Raw genomic sequence first — 18,756 nt, 5'->3', positions numbered from 1 at the left:
CCATTTTTCCCCATTCTGTTGTTTTTTCTGCTATTTCCCTGTCACTTCTAGCTAATCTTTAAGGTTGTAGCAGGGGTAGGCAACCTATGGCACATGTGCTGAAGGCGGCACGCAAGCTGATTTTCAGTGGCACTCACACTGCCCAGGTCCTGGCCACCGGTCAAGGGGCTCTGCATTTTAATTTTATTTTAAATTAAACTTCTTAAACATTTTTAAAATCTTATTTACTTTACATACAACAATAGTTTAGTTATATATTATAGACTTATAGAAAGAGACCTTCTAAAAACGTTAACATGTATGACTGGCACGCGAAACCTTAAATCAGAGTGAATGAATGAAGACTCGGCACAACACTTCTGAAAGGTTGCCGATCCCTGAGTTATAGTCCCCCCCCCCCACTTCCACTCTACCCTTTGTCTTTATCTACCTTCCCCCGCCTTTCTGTTTTTAAAACAAATATTTACTTCCTTTAAAAGATGAATAAGGTATTCAGCTTCCGTGATACTGAGTAAGACCTTTTAGAGTAATGGGTGGAGCGTCATAAAGGTCTTTGTGTGGCTTTAGGCAAAAAGTGTGGTTGGGTGCCCATCCAAATACATATTTAAAAGTGTCTGCCCATGCAGTAACATTCCATAGCAGGGTCACAACTTGTTAATCAGCATCCTGGACTAATTTGTCCTTCCTGACTTCTCTAAGTATGCCACTTGACCAACTACTGTGATGTAGAAATACTCATTTGCTGGGTTGTATCTTTCACATGCTGAAATGAGAAAGTGTTGGCCAATGTGGGAGCTTTAGGCAAAAATCTCCTGCCTTTGCTCCTTCCCTTAAATGCCCCTAGATGTTATCTTTTTTTACCTTTGGTGCTTGTACAATCTTTACTTCCAGTGTTTGCTAAAGCTCTGGCTTAATTTAAAAGTAGTTACTTGTTTGGAAAGGATTGGGGAAGACAGAGACCTGGAGGCAGCACAAATGGCAGAACATCCTTTCCTGTTAGGAGGGAAATAGATGTGTGCAACCATGTCAGAGGTGAGGTGGAACAAGTCCATGAGAGTCATAAAGCCAAGAGGGCAATTTTGAATAATATTTGTAGAGTGCTCTTTTCGAAGTGTTTTAGTCTGCACATCACTCACGCTGAGATACAAAAATTAAATGACTCGCCCAAGGCCATCAGTGCATCTGTGTCTTAAAGTGAAAAATGAACCATGAGACACAGCACCAGAAGACCAGGGTGAGATTTTTATATGTAAGATAATTCACCTCCATGACTAATGCTCCACACTATTACACAGGAGCATATATTTGTGTGTTATGTAGCCAAACAAGAAATATCAGATTTATATTTTCAGGTTAGATCTAGCCTCTAGTGTTACAAGGTCATGACTAATGAGTCAAAATACAGATACTTTCCTTCCAGTGCTTGTTTATCATCTGGCCCTGATATTCACTTTGAACAGCCCTTAAGCTGTCCGAGGCCCTTTGTGTTTTTTGACTTAGCTGCTTATACTTTGCTTTATGACGTGTACTATATTAAAATGCATCTCTGCTAAAGGAGTTTTGCCTGTACAGCCATATCAGCAAAACATTTACGTTTTGAGGCTGGAAAAATCAGAGAATTATTTTTTCTGATTGTTTACTTTGCTTGACAGCACTTGGTGTATAATCAGTGTTTCCTCACTATAGTTTGACCATATCTACACTAGGAATGCTTTTCTGGCAAAGGGCTCCTAGTGTGGATGCAGCTTATACTGGCAAAGCTGGGGTTTTCTTGCATAGCTTATTCCACCCCCTCGCCTCCCCAGCAAAACAATCTGTACTAGCAAAAGCACAGTTTTGGAGGTGTAACTCCATCTATACTAGGAGGTTCTGCCAGTGCAGTTGTCAGTCAGGGCTCAAACCTCTTCAGACCCCTAACTGACAGCTGTGTTGGCGGCATGCTAGTGTAGATGTGGCCTTAGTGAGTTCCCATATTTTTTCTGTAGCTCTTATGCTACAACAGGGAAGGAGGGATAAAATCAACAGGGGGAAAAAATCAATAAAATGGGAAAACATCATAAAACTACAAAAATTAACAATACCTAAAATCTAGTTTGTTTCAAAAATCAACTTTAAAATAGTTTCAAGTTGATTGAGTACACCTGTTTAGGGAACACCATGTCACTTTTAGCTTCTTAATGTTGCAAGTGTAATCCAATGAAGAATGTTATTTATTTTGGTTAATGAAGTTTGTTTATGCTATGGATCATGCTTTCATCATATCAGTACTTACTTCAAATGTTGGGTGCTTAACCTTTAAGGGGAAAATGCCTATTCATAGGGTGTGTCTCTAGTTGGAAAACTTCCTTATCCAGACTGGGTTTCCCCAGTGTTTCCAAGAACTGAATCTGTATATTCTTACCAAAGCAAGAAAACTGCAGAATTATGAGGGATTCTAGCCACTGAAGAAATGGTTATAGTAGTTGTTTAAACCCTTCAGCTTAACAAATGGGTCTCTTTAACACAAGGAAGATTTACATGTTGTATATCAGTGTCTCAGATGTACTTAAATGTCACTTTCTCTCTCAGTTGTCAACACTATATTGTGAGTGACTGAAATGTTCTAAGACACCCTCTCTTTTTATGAAATAGCTCATCTGCTCTGCTTAAGTAAATCCATATAAAGAAATACCCTTTAGCTAGAAGAGGCGTATAGAGTAGCTGCACGTGTAAAAGATGCTAATAGATCTCTCAACTGTGCCCAAACCATGTGTACTCTACACCGAGCTGGCCCTGATTTTTGCAGCGTGGTCCTTGGATCGTATTTGTCTGTAGCAACCCCATGGTCTGGGCGTCCCTAAACCTCTGACTGCCAGAAGCTGGGACTGGACGACAGGAGAAGGATCACTTGATAATTGCCCGGTTCTGTTCATTCCGTCTGAAGCATCTGGCTCCGGCCACTGTCGGAAGACAGGATACTAGGCTAGATAGACGTTTAGTCTGACCCAGTATGGCCATTCTTATGTTAACAGAAATGTTGAAATTCTGTGACAACTTTATTTAAATTAAAATGAAGGTATTTAAATATGAAAATGAATTATATAATCAGTACAGCAGCTACTTTTTTTTGTATTGTGTTCCTTCAGTTTTTAGTACACCACAGACTCTTATATTGACAATACCTACCCACACTGTAGAAGATTTCATGCAGGAAGCTGGAGGTTTTAGGAGCTGAGTAGGGAACATTTCAGACTCTTGACATCTAGGGGGAGAGAGAAGATTGGTTGGGTTTGTGGGATAAGCATGTTTCTGCTAAAACAACAAGTAGTGAGAGCTCTCTATAATGTCATATTTTAGGTTTCAGAGTTAATTCATTAAGTGAGTGAGGCAGTATACATATCAGAACTATTGTTTTGGTGGTTTGAAGAGTTTGGGAATACAGCAAAGCATCATTTTATACTCATTTTGCATCTCAAGTTACCTTCATAGCCACAGGTGGCAACACCTTTTTTTAAAATTTTTACGGAACCTTAGATTTTTCATTATACTAAGGCAGCAAATGGTGGTAGGGAGTGGACTCCACAGCAGTTTCCATGGTTGTGGAAACTCGGAAGCCTGATGCTACCTGCCTACCAAATATAGGAGTTATTTTAGGCCTCAACTTATACTAATTACTCCTCAAAACCCAATGAATATTATCTTGACATCTATCATTGTAAATTGACATCAGAAATACTGAATAATAAAGATAGGGTTTTAGAAAATTCCATACAAGAAAAAACAGGTCGTCATTTTGGGACTGTGGGCTTTTAATTTTCCATAACCCCTTGCATTTCCAAAATTCCCCTGCAGGAAAATCCTTCAGAGTGGTGTCACATTGGTCTGCTATTCTGAAAATAGCTCTTCCCCAGTCGTCAGCAGAGATTCCCAAGAGAAACTGACCAGAGCCTTGTTTAAGACTTTGTTTCTGTTGGGGTTGTAGGGGAGTATTGTATGCACAGAGGATACTCAGTTTCATTCAGTACACACAAGTCCTCTCGGTTCCCTAAGAGAAGTGAAGCAATCTAGACTTGTCATTGGTTTCATTCAGCAGGCCATCTTGGGAAATAGGAGGAGAGACTATGCAAGAGTAAGGGGACCAGAGGATACAATCATAAATGGAAAGGAGAAACCTATATATAATGTTTTGAGTGTTTGAAAAGGAAAATAGAAGTGAATTGCTAGTTTTAGATTGGAAATGGCATCTGAAAAATTCATAGTAATTCAGCTAACAGTGATGGTCAAAGCCTATGGCCCTACCAAATTCATGGTTCATTTTGGTCAATTTCATTGTCATAGGATTTTTAAAATAGTCAATTTCACAGTTTCAAATGTTTACATATGAAATTTCATGGTGTTGTAACCAGTGTTCCCTCTAATTTTTTATGCCCATGTTCAGAATGTATTTTGTTACATGCACCAATATGGAGGTGATGTGTGACATATCACCTTCATATTGGTGCACATAAGAAAATTCATATAGTGGGGGTGAGGCCAAGGGGTTCGGACTGTGGGAGGGGGCTCAGGGCTGGGGTAGAGGGTTGGCGTGTGGGACGTGTGGGCTCTGGGGTGGGGCCGGGGATGAGGGGTTTGGTGTGCAGGGTGCCCTTGGGCTGTGGTAGGAGAGAGGACTCCCCCCAGCTCTCTCACTACAGCAGCTCGGGGTCTGCGCTGGGCCGAGGGAGGGACTCCTCTCCCTGGCAGGTCTGCACTGGGGCCGGCGGGGAGGTGCGCCTCTCCCCTGGCCGCAGCCCTGGGCCCGTGCCTGGGGTTTAATAGGCAGCTGCGCAGCTTAGAGGGGACTTAGGTTGTAACCTCACCCAAAAGGGAGTTGTGGGGGTAGGGGGTTGCCATCCTTACTTCTGCACTGCTGCTGGCAGGGGTGCTGCCTTCGGAGGTGGGCAGCCAGAGAGCAGTGACTGCTGGCCAGATGCCAAGCTCTAAAGTCAACGCCAGTGCCAGCAGTGGAGCAGAAGTGCAGGTATGGGGGGATGGGTTACTGTATGTCTGGGGTTTTCCCCACAGCCTCTCTGCCCAGGTCGGGGGCTGACAGTTTGGGCCTTGGAGCTTCGTGCAGGTGGGGGAGGTTCTTGGAGGTGGGTCTGACCCAGGATTGAGAGCGACCCCTGCAGGGGAAAAGGAAGTCCTGTCCCTCCTCACCCTGGGCTGGGACTAGCAGCTGGAGCCCGGCCCATGGTTAGAGCTCCCGGGTGGGGCCCCGTGAGCCCTGCCCCTCCCCTACAATAGCCAGATTTCACAGGGGAGATCAGATTTCACGGTCCATGACTTGTTTTTCACAGCTGTGAGTTTGGTAGGATCCTATCGATGCCAAATGAAATAAAACCTCCTCTAAGTATTTTTGAAACCTGCGGCTTTTTCCCTCCCCCCTCCCTTTGCCCCAAATGCATGCTCTAGTTCCTCTTTGCCATTTGATTTAAGTTCTGTCTCACCTTTTTAAAATGACAGTATCACCAAACTTAAGCATTGTCAAATGATTTGGCTCTCGTGGCTCTCTTTTTATCCACCTCACGGGAGGTTTTCTTTGCATGTAAAAACTCCCACCCCAAAAACCTAAGTCCAGCACCAGGTAGTGCTTTTGATGTAAGTGGCTAAGAGAAAATGGATCTTGAGGCAAATCAAGGTGATACGTCCTTCAGAACACTTAAATGGCCTAGACGATAAACACATGTACTTGTATATTATTTTTTAAAGTTAATATTTTATTATTCATTCCTGTTTAGAGGAGCCACTTAAGGTAAACAGCTTAAACAGAATGCATTTTAAAAAACATAATATTTGAAGTTACCTCGATGAAATGTAAGATTTTTTTCAAGTTTGGAGAATACTAGTCCTTAATAGCTGCTAGCTATGGTGGCTAAGGTAGCTGCATCTTATTTTGCCTTCACTTAAGTTCTCTGTCTTTTTAGTAGGGATGTGGGGGAGAGGTATGACTGATATGGGGTTTGAAAATTGACTAGCAGAAGTGGAGAAAGAGGAGTGACGACAAAAGAAATGGTTAAAAGCAATACACTGACTACTTTTGTAATTTCTTCTTCTGACTTTAACATTTTTTGACTATGCTCAAGTATTATGGTGATAGGCAGCAGTGTACAGTCCAAAGACTAGGAATCAAGTAAGATTGTGAGTAACAAAATATCCGTCTTGAATACAGTGCAAGCTTTATGCTGAAGTTATTTTATTAGTATAGTCCATTGTGATAGTTGGTACTTGTCAGTTAACGGGCTCTGAATATTAGAGATGGTTTCTCTCTCTCTCTCTCTTTTTTTAATTAATGGATTTATGCTCTGTTTCTTTTTGTTGTAAACACTACTCTAAATTTCCATATAGCACAAGCAAATTCAAAATGGTTTTAAAATGTGTGTCCTGCACTCCAAGCACTCCCTAACATTTTGGTCATATTAGTGGAACCAAAATTATTAGATCATAACTGCATTTACTGAAATGTACAATTGAAAGAAAAAATATTAAAGTTATGAATAATATACTGGTATCTCACATTACAAACCTTCCCCTTTCTCTCCTTCCCACCCCCTGGGTCTTTTTCTGAAGCTGGTCTGCTTTCTCCTAAAATTTTCACTCCTGCCATGATGGTCTTGGATCACACTTAGCAAATGAAAGATCAGTACCTTTAAAATAAAAAGGCTGTTACAAACTTTCTAGATCTAGATTGCTACTAGTACTCAATAAACACGATCACATTTTAAGTTGTGTTTTAGATAGTCAAGGATGGGATAGAAATGTCAGCTTCTAAATAAGCTATGATGAAAAAAGATTAACAGAAAAGTATTGACGCTGCAGAGGTGGTAACTGTAATACTAATATTTATGAATTTTGTTTGTCTTCAAGCAAATGGTTATGAGCCTTAGAGTTTCTGAGCTGCAAGTACTTCTGGGATACGCGGGGAGGAACAAGCACGGACGCAAACACGAACTTCTCACAAAAGCACTGCATTTGTTAAAAGCCGGCTGCAGCCCTGCTGTCCAAATGAAAATTAAAGAACTCTATAGGCGGAGGTTCCCTCAGAAAATCATGACACCTGCAGACTTGTCTCTCCCCAGCGTACACTCAACTTCCATGCCAGCAACTTTGTCTCCATCTACCATTCCACAGCTCAATTATGATGGCCACCCTGCAACGTCACCATTGCTTCCTGTTTCTCTTCTGGGACCTAAACATGAACTGGAACTTCCCCACCTAACATCCGCGCTCCACCCTGTCCATCCAGACATAAAGCTTCAGAAATTACCTTTTTACGACTTGCTGGATGAACTGATAAAACCAACTAGTCTAGGTAAGGCTATAATGTTGTTAATTCTATATTTAGAATATCTCTTCAATAATAATATGGGGATGGGGGGGCTTCAGCTTCTAGCATATAAACTGGCTTAAATGTTAAATCGAGACAGGATTTAGAGAACCAATATTTCTAGATACAAGAAATGACTGCCTCTTGGAACAGCTTGTTCTGTAGTTCACAAGAACAGACACATCATCTTAAGTAATCACCCATCAGTTGGTTCAAATAGTAACTATAGTTAAGACACTAAGTACTGGTGCCTCCAGAGTAAATAAATTCAACATCCTCATTGGAAGGAATGGGCAAAAAACAAGCACTGTGGCGCTAAGCGTTAGAAAAGGGAACTTAAAAATAAGGAAGTCTAAACAAGTAAAAGCAGGTGGCTAAACCAGAAAGTTCAACAAAAACTTGGGCCCAGCAAAAACAAAAACAAAAATTCTGTGGTCTGTATTATGTAGGAAATCAGATTAAATAATCATAATGGTCCCTTCTGGACTTAAATTTACTAACCTATGAAAGATCTGCAAACTTTTGTATTTTTGGTTATAATCTGTAACATATTTGTGTAGCTGACTAGGATAATTTGGAGTCTTACAAAGCAGCACATAGCAATTTGTGTTCCTGTTCTGGTCCCTGGTTCAACAAAGCACTTCCTTAACTTTAAGTGCTTAGGTGGTCCCATTGATTTCAGTAGGACTCCTAGCATGCATGTGAGAGCCAGTCCTTTTGATTTCTTCTTATAGTGCAGAGTAAATAGTAATTGTCTAGTCTTTAGCAGAACTGACTACAGGCAGTATGGGGGCATTTTGAAAAAAAGCCACAAATATAAGAGGAATGCATACTAATGCTTTGTCGGTGAGGGAAAAACCCACTGGTTTAGCAATTGGTAGATGTAAACACTTGATTCAGCTTAAAAAAAAAAACACGTTAAAACTTTGAAAAGACTTTTTAAATAACTGGGTTACAAACAGGTAGTTCTAAATCAGGGGTAGGCAACCTATGGCACGCGAGCCAAAGGTGGCACGCAAGCTGATTTTCAGTGGCAATCATACTGCCTGGGTCCTGGCCACTGGTTCGGGGGGCTCTGCATTTTAATTTAGTTTTAAATGAAGCTTCTTAAACATTTTAAACCTTATTTACCTTACATACAGCAATAGTTTAGTTCTATATTATAGACTTATAGAAAGTGACCTTCTAAAAACGTTAAAATGTATTACTGACATGCAAAACCTTAAATTAGAGTGAATAAATGAAGATTCGGCACAGCACTTCAGAAAGGTTGCCGACCCCTGTTCTAAATGTAAATACAATTGAGGACCTGCCTTCCTTGACAATCACTGTGCCACTAACTACGATATAGAAAAAGGCTGTGTATTAATTTCTCTACTTTAATAAAGTAAAATATTTGTTTTATGCTATTGGGTACATGGTTGTTTTTGTTAATGTCTTAGGTTATTTAATGGATGTTTGCCCCCAAATGATTCAGGTATCCCCTTCATTGTTGCAAGGAAGTCCTCCCTCCCCTTCAAAGTGTGTTAGTTGTCTAGACCACTTGCTTTGTCTTCAAATGGCTGATGCACATTCCAGGCCCTAGTGATTTCTCCTGTTGGAAATACTGCCTGCACTGTTGTCTTTTTTTGGTTTCTTTTATTCCTTGAACCTTTTATGGGTGAATAGGAATTTTTTGATTTCATCCCCCTTTTCCCATGATGAGATCAGCCTGGAGACATTAATTGGGATTCAGAATGACTAGCTCCCCGCTTCTCACAAATGGAACCTGTTGTCAGTCTCTGGTACTAGTCAAAGACTTTTCTTGAGTTCTGTGCACCCTAATTTATTTAGGTTTCACTTAATCCTTTTCAGAGTAGTTACTCGGTTACATACATTCTAGACAAGGCTCAGATCTTTCGTTTATCATTCCCAAAATAGAACTATATCCTTTGTACTCAAATATTGTAGGTAGCCAGTTCACTAATTAATGTGATTACCAGGTAGGCAAATGGAATTTACCAGCCATTTTTTCTATTGTCAAGAACAAAAGAAGGCAATGGATGTAAGTCTGTTGTCACTTATTTCCTCAGAATGTAGCTCCAGACTGTTAAAATACCTTCTAATGTAGAGTAAACGAGACCGTGGGTAGGGAAATAATCCACTCCCTTCCCTGACAAACCCACCCATGCACCTGTTCGCTACACCAGTACTGACTTGGACTCTAAATACATTCTATGGGTGGCATACCCGATATCACTTATTCACTGATGCTTTGAAAACTCCTGCACCCCAATCTGGGTCTGTGCTGGTTATCTACTACGTATGTATCTTGTGAACCTTGTAAGTGATACTTGTAATCTCTCATCACTCAAGCCTGACCCCAGATGTACAATACCTTCCTTCTTAACTTCTGTAGACTTGATTTTAAACATTAGCTTTAATACAAGTTTTTATGCCTGTAAAATGGGCAGCATTGATTAGAAACTGGAATGCTAATTACTTCCCCCACAATTGAAGACCTTCCATTTAGAGTAGCTGCTGCAACTCCTGGTGCTATGTTGTCCGTGACAGACAGCCAAGGTTAGAGGGCTATACAGTAGCTATTCAATCACTGTTTACCTTCTCTGGGCTTATAATATACCATATAGCTTGCAGTAGTGAGCTGTAGCAGTGCAGGGACAGTATATTCACAAAGCAACATTGGACTTGTAAACCTCAGTCTATATGGCTAGTGTTTTACACTGGCTGAGCGCTTTCTGAAAACTCAAAATAGCAGACTCCGCAGCACAGAGTAGTGGAATTAGCATTGCCTGCCATTGCTCTATTCAGTTGTAGATTCTCTCGTTTTCCCTTCAGAGCATTTCCAGTGCATGCACAACTCTTGTTTAGCTTTTCCACAGCCCTGCAGTTAATTAAAAAAAAGATTATGGTTATATTGTCTGTAGCACTGAGACTTGAAGGGATTTACAACATCCCTTCTGGCCCCAAGAGGGCTGCCTATAGGCTTGTGGAGGGTTTTTTGTTTTAAATGAGAAGAGGAGATGTCTGGTCCCAGCTGAGCAGTATATGGAACACCAGTTGATTTTTAGTAATGTTAGGTGTTGTAAAGTCAAGAAAGCATCTGTATTGGACGATGCACCTGATGTAAGCCGATTAGTATGATCTATAAGTAAGTGTGTTCTAGCAATGCGTATTGGTCGTGAGTAGGCTTGGAAGGATTCGATTTTTACTGGTGAATGTCAGTAAGCATCAGTTTCACTGTACATACACAAACCGACAAAAATCTATTTCTATCAATGATAATCAAAGTTACAGATAGGCAAAGACAGAAAAATGTTTGAATTAGGCTCGTTACAAATGGACTAGTGAATTAATAGCAAAAATGGGGATGATTGGATGATTTAAGGATATTTACTTCCTATATTTGGATACGTGATGCGGGCAATTGGTATATAAAGCATTGACTTTGAAGCTCAATGTCTCCTGACATTAAATAATTGTCTGACCTCCCATTAATAATGTCTCATCACTGAAAATTTAAATCAATAACTTTTTAAAAAAAGCTTTAAAATAATCAATATTACTTGTTGAAATTATTTAAAAAAATACTTAATTCTGTCAAGCCTACTGATGAGGCTTTACACCAAACCCTCAAAAGCATTGTTCTGTAATAAACCCCAATTCTTAGATGTCCTTGTGACATACCGTGGCACAATCTAGACTAGTGGGGGCCATGTCACCCCTGTCTGGAACATGGGGTAGCCACCAACCTGGACTGCTGACAGCCTCCAGCCTGTAAGTTGCTCCCAGCTATGACTGTATGTGCTACAGCCAGCCAGCCACATCTCTGCTCTTACCAGCCAGAAAGATTAGCACAGGGTTACCGCAACACGCCCAGTCCCAGCTTTTCCCCTAGAAATGTATGTCCTGTACTGCCCAGCCCTCTCCTGGACAGTACAAATATATTAAATCTTTAAGGGAATAATATACACACTGCTTATTACCAGTTACCTGAACACTTCAGGTTGTGCACTGGATTACTGAAAACAATTAAACAAGTTTATTAACTGTAACAAAGAGAGATTTTAAGTGAGTACAAGTAATGAGGCATACAAGAAAAATATAAAGTCCTTACTAGTGTCTAACTTAAATTTATATTAGATTCAAGCAATTCTCACCACATACTTCCAGCAAGATTACTGACAAAACTCTTCATGTCAGGACCCCTCCCCCAAAGCCCAGTGGCTGTTTCCTTTTGTCCTCTCTGGTGCAGAGAATGCGATGGGTGGGGAGTGTTTTGGGGTGTCTGTCCCTTCTTTTTATAGTCCTGTCCCCCTTTGAGAAGCATTTACAGCTGGGAGCAAGGTCACAGGCAGCCTGGTGAAGAAAGGAAACTTCATGCTGTTTCTTTGCTCAGATGTAGAGTTTTGTCCCTGCTCCCTTCCTTGCCAGAGAATGGCCACTTAGCAGGTAATGGTCCATCAGCTTTGTGGCTTGCTCTTTGTCTCTGAGGAACTGGTTTAGTCACTCCCTAGACTTACCTGGGAAGCACACCTGAGTCATCCTTTCAGCTTGTATTCAGAACTTTGCGTATAATATTGCTAGGTGTATTTTGCCATGGTATTATTGATCAGCAAGTTGAGTTTTTAAATGATACCTTGCAAGGCATAACTTGTACAAACATTATTTGAAGTGTGTGTAGGGTGTGAACACGGTATATTCTGTCACAGTCCCTTAGTAAAGAATCTTCTTCGAGTTGTTTTGGTCTGTACAAACTCTTCTCTAGGGTATCTTACTAAAACATTCTGGACTGAACCTACAGTTGACTGGAGATGCAAACAATCGTGACTTGTCTTAACTTCTGGGTGTAATATCTTTTTACCTTGCTGAAAATTATCTTGTCTAAGCCAATTGGCAATGATTCACCCAGTGGTACATTATGTTCTTATTTAATGAAAATATAGTCTGAACCTTCTATAGAACTTTTCTAAAATTGTTTCAGGCTTGCGGGGGGTGGGTATTTTTTCCCTCTCAGAAATTACTGAAGGGGTCTTGTTTTCATAGCTACAGAATGCTTTTCACACTATAACATGTCCCTTTCTAGATTTTCTGTAAAAATATTAACGTTTAAAGAGTGCACAGTTTTTGCACTATATTGGCACAACTAACTATGTGGGAATTGTTAGGCTGCTAGCCTGTTTTTGGTCTGTCAGAATAACCCTAAAATACCTGAATATATTTGAAAACTTTAACAAAGGCTTTCTAGCTTCAAAAGGAATCATATCAGGTCGTGTGAAAGAAGCATACAAAGCCTTTACAGATTCTGTCACTAAACTGAGAATGCAGTTAGGAAAGGTTTTGCGGAACTGATCTTCGTAACTTTAGAACACGGAAAAGTGGATGTCTGTCAGACTAGTCAGATGTGTGCACAAATCTTTCAAAATTTTAGTTTGTTACTACAATGAATACAGAAGAAACACTTCGGAATAAAACTCTTTTTATGCAGATAGGCAGGTAATTGGTGGTCATCCCATTTTCACAATTGATTTGGTAGATCTGAAAATCAGAGAGTGTGCATATGACAAACTAATCTTTGCTTAGTGGCTTAAAACTGATGCACATGAAACTGAGAAAATGGAGAAGTCGATGTGATGTCAGTTACAAATGTCAAACCTTTATCAAACACATTAGGCGAATAGTGCATCAGCTATATGCTCTTAGTGTGCAAAATATCTGCAGTTTGCTGTAAAAGGTAAACTTAAAGCCATTTACTCAATTAAAAAAACAACAACTAGGTTTTTGTGGTAGTGATTTTAGTATATAATGAACTGTCAAAATTGAACTATAACATGAAGGGACTAATGCTGAAGCCGTATATTATTAGTAGCTCAAATTAGCGTGCTGGAGATCTCCCTGTGTATAGCAGGGCTATGTGGTTGACCAAACTTTATTTAATTAGTTCTGAATTAAATAAATTTATTTTAATTTGAACTGATGATCACAGGACTTACTGGAGAATATGATGGTTGCATTAAATGTGATTTTTCAGGTTTTATATAATTAGACCTTACATTTAAATATAAGCTGATTTCTGGTACACTAGGATTGACATAATCCTCACCAATCTTTAAAATATGTTCACTTTTCAAGTTTGGTAGTTTTGAGACTTCAAAACCTCAAACTGTGCTTGTTTAATAAAATCCACATCATTCAAGATCAGGTTTAGAAGTGGAGAATAAAATGCAAGAACAACTGAAGACTAAAAAAAAATTATATCGAACTAGAATGTTGTTAAGTCAGCAAATATCTGTGCTACAGAGGCATAGCTATTGCACTGTATTTGTGCTGCTGTAACCCTGTAGTGTAGATGCAGATTACTGCAATGGGAGGGATTTTTCCATCGCTGTAGAAACTACACCTCCCTGAGTGACAGTAGCTAGGCCAATGGAAGCATTCTTTCATGGACCCAACTGTCTCTATACTAAGGATTAGGTCAGCATAGTGTAACTCACACATCTCTTGGGTGGGGTGTTCTGTCCCATCTAGTGGCACTGAGACCACTTAGAGAGAGAGAGAGAGACACATTAATGAGTCTGCTCTACAGCCTTAGCTAGCAGCCTTATGGCTTTTAGCTCATGCAGTAGAGCAGTGGTCCCCAACCCTTTTCGTCTGGCGGGCGCCAGATGACGAGCCATGGAGGACCGTGGCGGTGGATGAGCATCCGCTGAAATTCCGCCGACAAGCGGCAATGTCAATAGGCATCGCTGCCGAAATGCCGCTGACAAGCTGCATCATCCAGAGGCATCGCTGCTGAAATGCCACCAATTTTCGGCGGTATTTCAGTGGCGATGCCTCTGGATGACGCTGCTTGTTGGCGGCATTTCAGCAGATGCTCGTCCGCCGGCCAGTACACGGGCGCACTTAGACGCCCTGGTGGGCGCCCTGGCACCCACGGGCACCGCATTGGGGACCCCTGCAGTAGAGGCTCATGCTCTAAGCTCCAGAGATCCCAGGTTTGACCCGCCCTGCTGACGACTGGGATCTGTCGCTGTTACAAAAGCTGTGATGTTCAGGGGTGTAGGCCTTTATTTTGAAAAGTGTGTGTGTGTGTGAGAGAGACAGAGGCCATTAATAAAACTATGGGGGTAAAATCCTGACCCTATTGAAGTTAGTAGGAATTATTGACTTGAGTAGAAGCAGGGTTTTCTCCAGTATAACTTCCCAAAAAGCTATCAAATGGGTAAATACTGTATATACTTTTTTACCTCCAGGTTAAAGAGTGTACATTTCAGTGTACATACTTTGGGCCTGATCATTCAAGTACTGAGTGCTCTCAAATCAGGATAACCAAATTTGAATTCACTCAGCAACAAGTTATAATGGAAACAATAGTTAGCCTTTTTGCAATTACGTTAGCAATTATATTTGAGTATTTAAAGTATTTGAACTATGAGCGACCTAGATATTTATCTCTAGAGTGATTGTTTGTGTCTATCCTATTTGAAAGGCAGTTTCTGGGTTTTTAATTGCTTGTTTTTATGTTAGCATAGGGACTAAATTCTAAATGTAAGACTTACAAACTAGCTCTTTTTGGTGTTTAGCAGTGGGAGATGATTGATCTTCCATAACTTTGTTGGTGCTCAGATACCATGTGTCACGGAGTATGGGGGAGACAAGGCCCTGTATCCCGGGCTTCCTGCGATTCACTGTGACTCTTAGCCAGCCAGTAAACCAGAAGTTTTATTTCGACCAGGGGTCAGCAACCTTTCAGAAGTGTTGTGCCGAATCTTCATTTATTCACTCTAATTTAAGGTTTCGCGTGCTGGTAATACATTTTAATGTTTTTAGAAGGTCTCTTTCTATAAGTCTATAATATATAACTAAACTATTGTTGTATGTAAAGTAAATAAGGTTTTTAAAATGTTTTAAGAAACGTCATTTAAAATTAAATTAAAATGCAGAGCTACCCGGACCGGTGGCCAGGACCCGGGCAGTGTGAGTGCCACTGAAAATCAGCTCGTGCGCCGCCTTCGGCATGTGTGCCATAAGTTGCCTACCCCTGATTTAGATGACAGGAACACAGTCCAAGACAGGTCTTGCAGGTACAGACAATAAGACCCCCTCAGTTAGGTCCCTCTTGTGGAGGCAGGGAGGCCAGAGCCCCGTTGGGAGGCCAGAGCCCCATCTGGGCTCCCCTCCATTTTCCCAGCCAGCTCCAAACTGAAACTCTCCAGCCCATCCTCTCTGGCCTTTTTCCCTTTCACAGGCCAGGAGGTCACCTGATCTCTTTGTTCTCCAACACCTTTAGCTATCCCCTTGTAGGGGGGAAGGGCCCCGGCAATTAGTTGCCAGGAGACAGAGTGCCAGCCATTTATGCACACTGGCCTTTATCCCACCACCTAGAGACTTAAGAAATGCATAGGGGAAACCGAGGCACTGCTACAGTATTCAGAGGAAACATTAAGAACAGTCCCACTTCGTTACACCATGATGAAGGCCACATTAGAAATACCTACGTCCATTTCTTACAAGAAGAAGATGGTATTTGTGTGTTTGTAACTGCGAATTTTGAACTTGCTTTTTACGTTAAAAGGTAACAAGTACTGTGGGAGGTTTTACTCTTCTAGGACCTTGCTAAATAAAGTGGGTTACCTATCATATAGCTAATAATTATGTTCTGCTGTAAACTGTCACTTCCTGTATCCTGATGTAAAAGATACTCCAGATATAAGCCATGTACATTTTGATTTTGAAATCCTTTACATAGGTACAGGGACATCATCAAAAGCTCTATTCTTCTTCTGTCTTTCTCTGCTGGAAGGCTATGATTTTGTCTACCTGTCCTAGCCTTACAGTGGGGGAAGACCGAAGAACAGAGCTTTTAGTGATGTTCCTGTACCTATGTAAATAGGGTTGCCAATCCTCCAAATTTGGCCTGGAGTCTCCCAGAATCGGCATCAATCTCCTGGTGACTATTGAAAGCAATCCAGGAGATTTTAATAGGATATTTTAAGAAAATGACATTGTCATGTTGGGGGGGAGGGATCTCCCGGAATAGCTTCTGTCAGAGTTGGCAACCCTACACATGGTGTTTCTTGCCTTCCTGGCTCCAATGATTCCTGTGTCCGGCAAGTGGAAGGAACTTTTGTGGATGCCCTGGGTCTCAGTCAGACCCAGTTCTTTTCTTGAAGTGGAATTTCCTTGGGTGAAATCCTGCTCCCTTACGTCTGCTTTCTGGAAGCAGTTGGGAGAGTGGCACACCTTTTGTTTACATTTACCTAAAAAGTAGCCATTAAAGGGAGTGGTTACTGACCTTTGGGCATTCAATGCATTTGAGAGTAAATCATACCACTGAACTACAGTCCTAGGGCTGGTCTACACTGGGGGGTGGGGGTAGGTGGGTTCAAACTAAGATACACAACTTCAGCTATGCGATTTGCGTAGTTGAAGTATCTTAGTTTGACTTACCTGGCCGTCCTCACGGCGGCGAGTTGACTGCTGCGGCGCCCCCGTCAACTGCGCTTACTCCTCCTGCCGAGGTGGAGTACGGGCATCAATTAGCAGATCGATTTATCGCGTCCAGATGAGATGCGATACGTCGAACACTACCTGCCGATCCGGCCGGTAGTGTAGACGTACCCCTAGTGAAGTTTTTTTGGTAACACTGGCTGCAGTCCAGACTATTCACTAGACAATTTTGTACACTTAGCTACCTAATTTTGAAGCTGCAAATACTTAATTTAGTAGCAATTGCTGCCTTTCATATATTGGTAGGCAGACCCATTGCTATGCGTAACCAGCGTGAGGCTTATTCGGGAAGTTAAGCTTTTACTATATTTTAAACATTAACTTTAATAAAAAATTTCAATCTCCTTTTAACAAGTGAGAAAAAGAAAAGGCACATATATTGATGTGCTTTGTGGGAGGAAGTTCAACAAAACACCAAGTTCTTTCAGCTCTGCTGTGAGCTTTCTGATTTCCGGTTTTGCAACTCTTTTAGTAATGCAAGAGTGAACTGCTAATTTTTTTTTCTTGTGGTTTGACTAAACAAGAAACACAACACATTAATTTCTTGTAATTTTTGGTTTCAACTTTTATTTGCACTTAGTATCCCTTAAATACAAAAAAATAAAATCAAGCATTCTGTAATCTAAGGTATCCATATTTTCAAGTCTAGTGTAGTTTCTAACCAACCTGTTAGTTTTGCAGCTGCAGGAGATGGAATTTAGTTTTTCAGTTTATAGTATAGCAGATTGAGCAATCTTCAGAACTGAAATCTCGCGACTTACAAGGCACTTCAGTATGGAGTATGCATGTCTTCAAAGGCATATCTGCTGCTCCCTCTGAATGGGTCCAGCAATGGCTGATTGTTAGATGTTTCCTGTCCAAGATCAGAGTAGGATTTTTATATTTAAGAGTGAAAGCTTGTGCCAGAAGGAGCTATGGCCCTAGTTTAACAAGCACTTAAGCACATGGTTAACTAAAGCTATGGCTACACTTGCACTTCAAAGCGCTGTCGCGGCAGCGCTTTGAAGCGCTAAGTGTAGTCAAAGCGCCAGCGCTCCCAGCGCTGTCCGTACTCCACCTCCCTGTGGGGAATAACGTACAGCGCTGGGGCTTTGACCACACTGGCGCTTTGCAGCGCCGCAATTTGCAGCGCTGGAGAGGGTGTGTTTTCACACCCTGCTGCAGCGCTGCAAATTTGCAAGTGTAGCCATGGCCTCAGAGCATATGAGTAGGCCCATTGTCAAAGTAAAGCATGTACAAAAGTGCTTTGCTAAAGTGTGTGTGTGTGTATTCAGTTTAGGTTGTGTACACATCTAAACACAAAGATTTGGTGGTTGCCATTATAGGGCTTGGTATTACCTTGAATTACCTAGCCCTAAGGCTTTGTTTGCATGTGTTTAAGGGGCAGATTCCCAAGCAAAATGAAGCCTTTTGACTGCCCCAAACTCTCATGCTTGTTATAAAATTTCAGCCACTTTCATGTCCATATAGGCTGGAAATATACTTCACTTCATGAGGCTCCTTTAACCAGCATTGTGATATTCTTGTAAAGGGTGCCTTGATAACAGTAGTTATTTAGGGCATGGCTACACTGGAAACGTCAAAGCGCGGCGCTTTGAAGTGCAAGTGTGGTCGCACATGTGAAGTGCAAGTGTGGTTGCTCCTGGTCATCCACCTCCACAAGCCAGCAAGTCAGAGCGCTATAAAATGTAAGTGTAGCCAAGCCCTTAATAGCAGCTAAGTAATCCTTAAGGGTATCAGTGCTGTAGGGGATAGAGACCAAAATTTCAATCCAGATTTAAGTACCTAAATAAATCAAGTGGCTCGATTTTTCCCCCCTCCCCATGCTGAACATCTGCAGATCTCTCTAATTTCAGTGGGATTTGTGAATGCTCATCACTTCTGGAAAAACCAAGCTGCTC

The 18,756-nt window shown here is 41.2% G+C and overlaps 1 protein-coding gene across 1 annotated transcript in view; it reads left to right on the top strand.

Annotated features, from left to right (window-relative positions):
* Positions 1 to 1,137: 1,137 nt before the first annotated feature.
* Positions 1,138 to 18,756, top strand: part of PIAS1 (protein inhibitor of activated STAT 1) — a 56,466-nt gene continuing 38,847 nt past the window's right edge. Inside the window, exons 1-2 of the mRNA XM_044979501.1 lie at positions 1,138 to 1,234; positions 6,886 to 7,330. Coding sequence (XP_044835436.1) covers positions 1,202 to 1,234; positions 6,886 to 7,330 — 478 coding nt within the window. The 5' untranslated portion in view covers positions 1,138 to 1,201. The remainder of the gene's footprint in view (positions 1,235 to 6,885; positions 7,331 to 18,756) is intronic.

Source organism: Mauremys mutica, chromosome 11 (assembly GCF_020497125.1).
Source record: "Mauremys mutica isolate MM-2020 ecotype Southern chromosome 11, ASM2049712v1, whole genome shotgun sequence".
Lineage (NCBI taxonomy): Eukaryota > Metazoa > Chordata > Testudines > Geoemydidae > Mauremys > Mauremys mutica.
The sequence above is the reverse complement of the archived record's forward strand: the minus strand, read 5'-3'. Positions and strand labels throughout refer to the sequence as shown.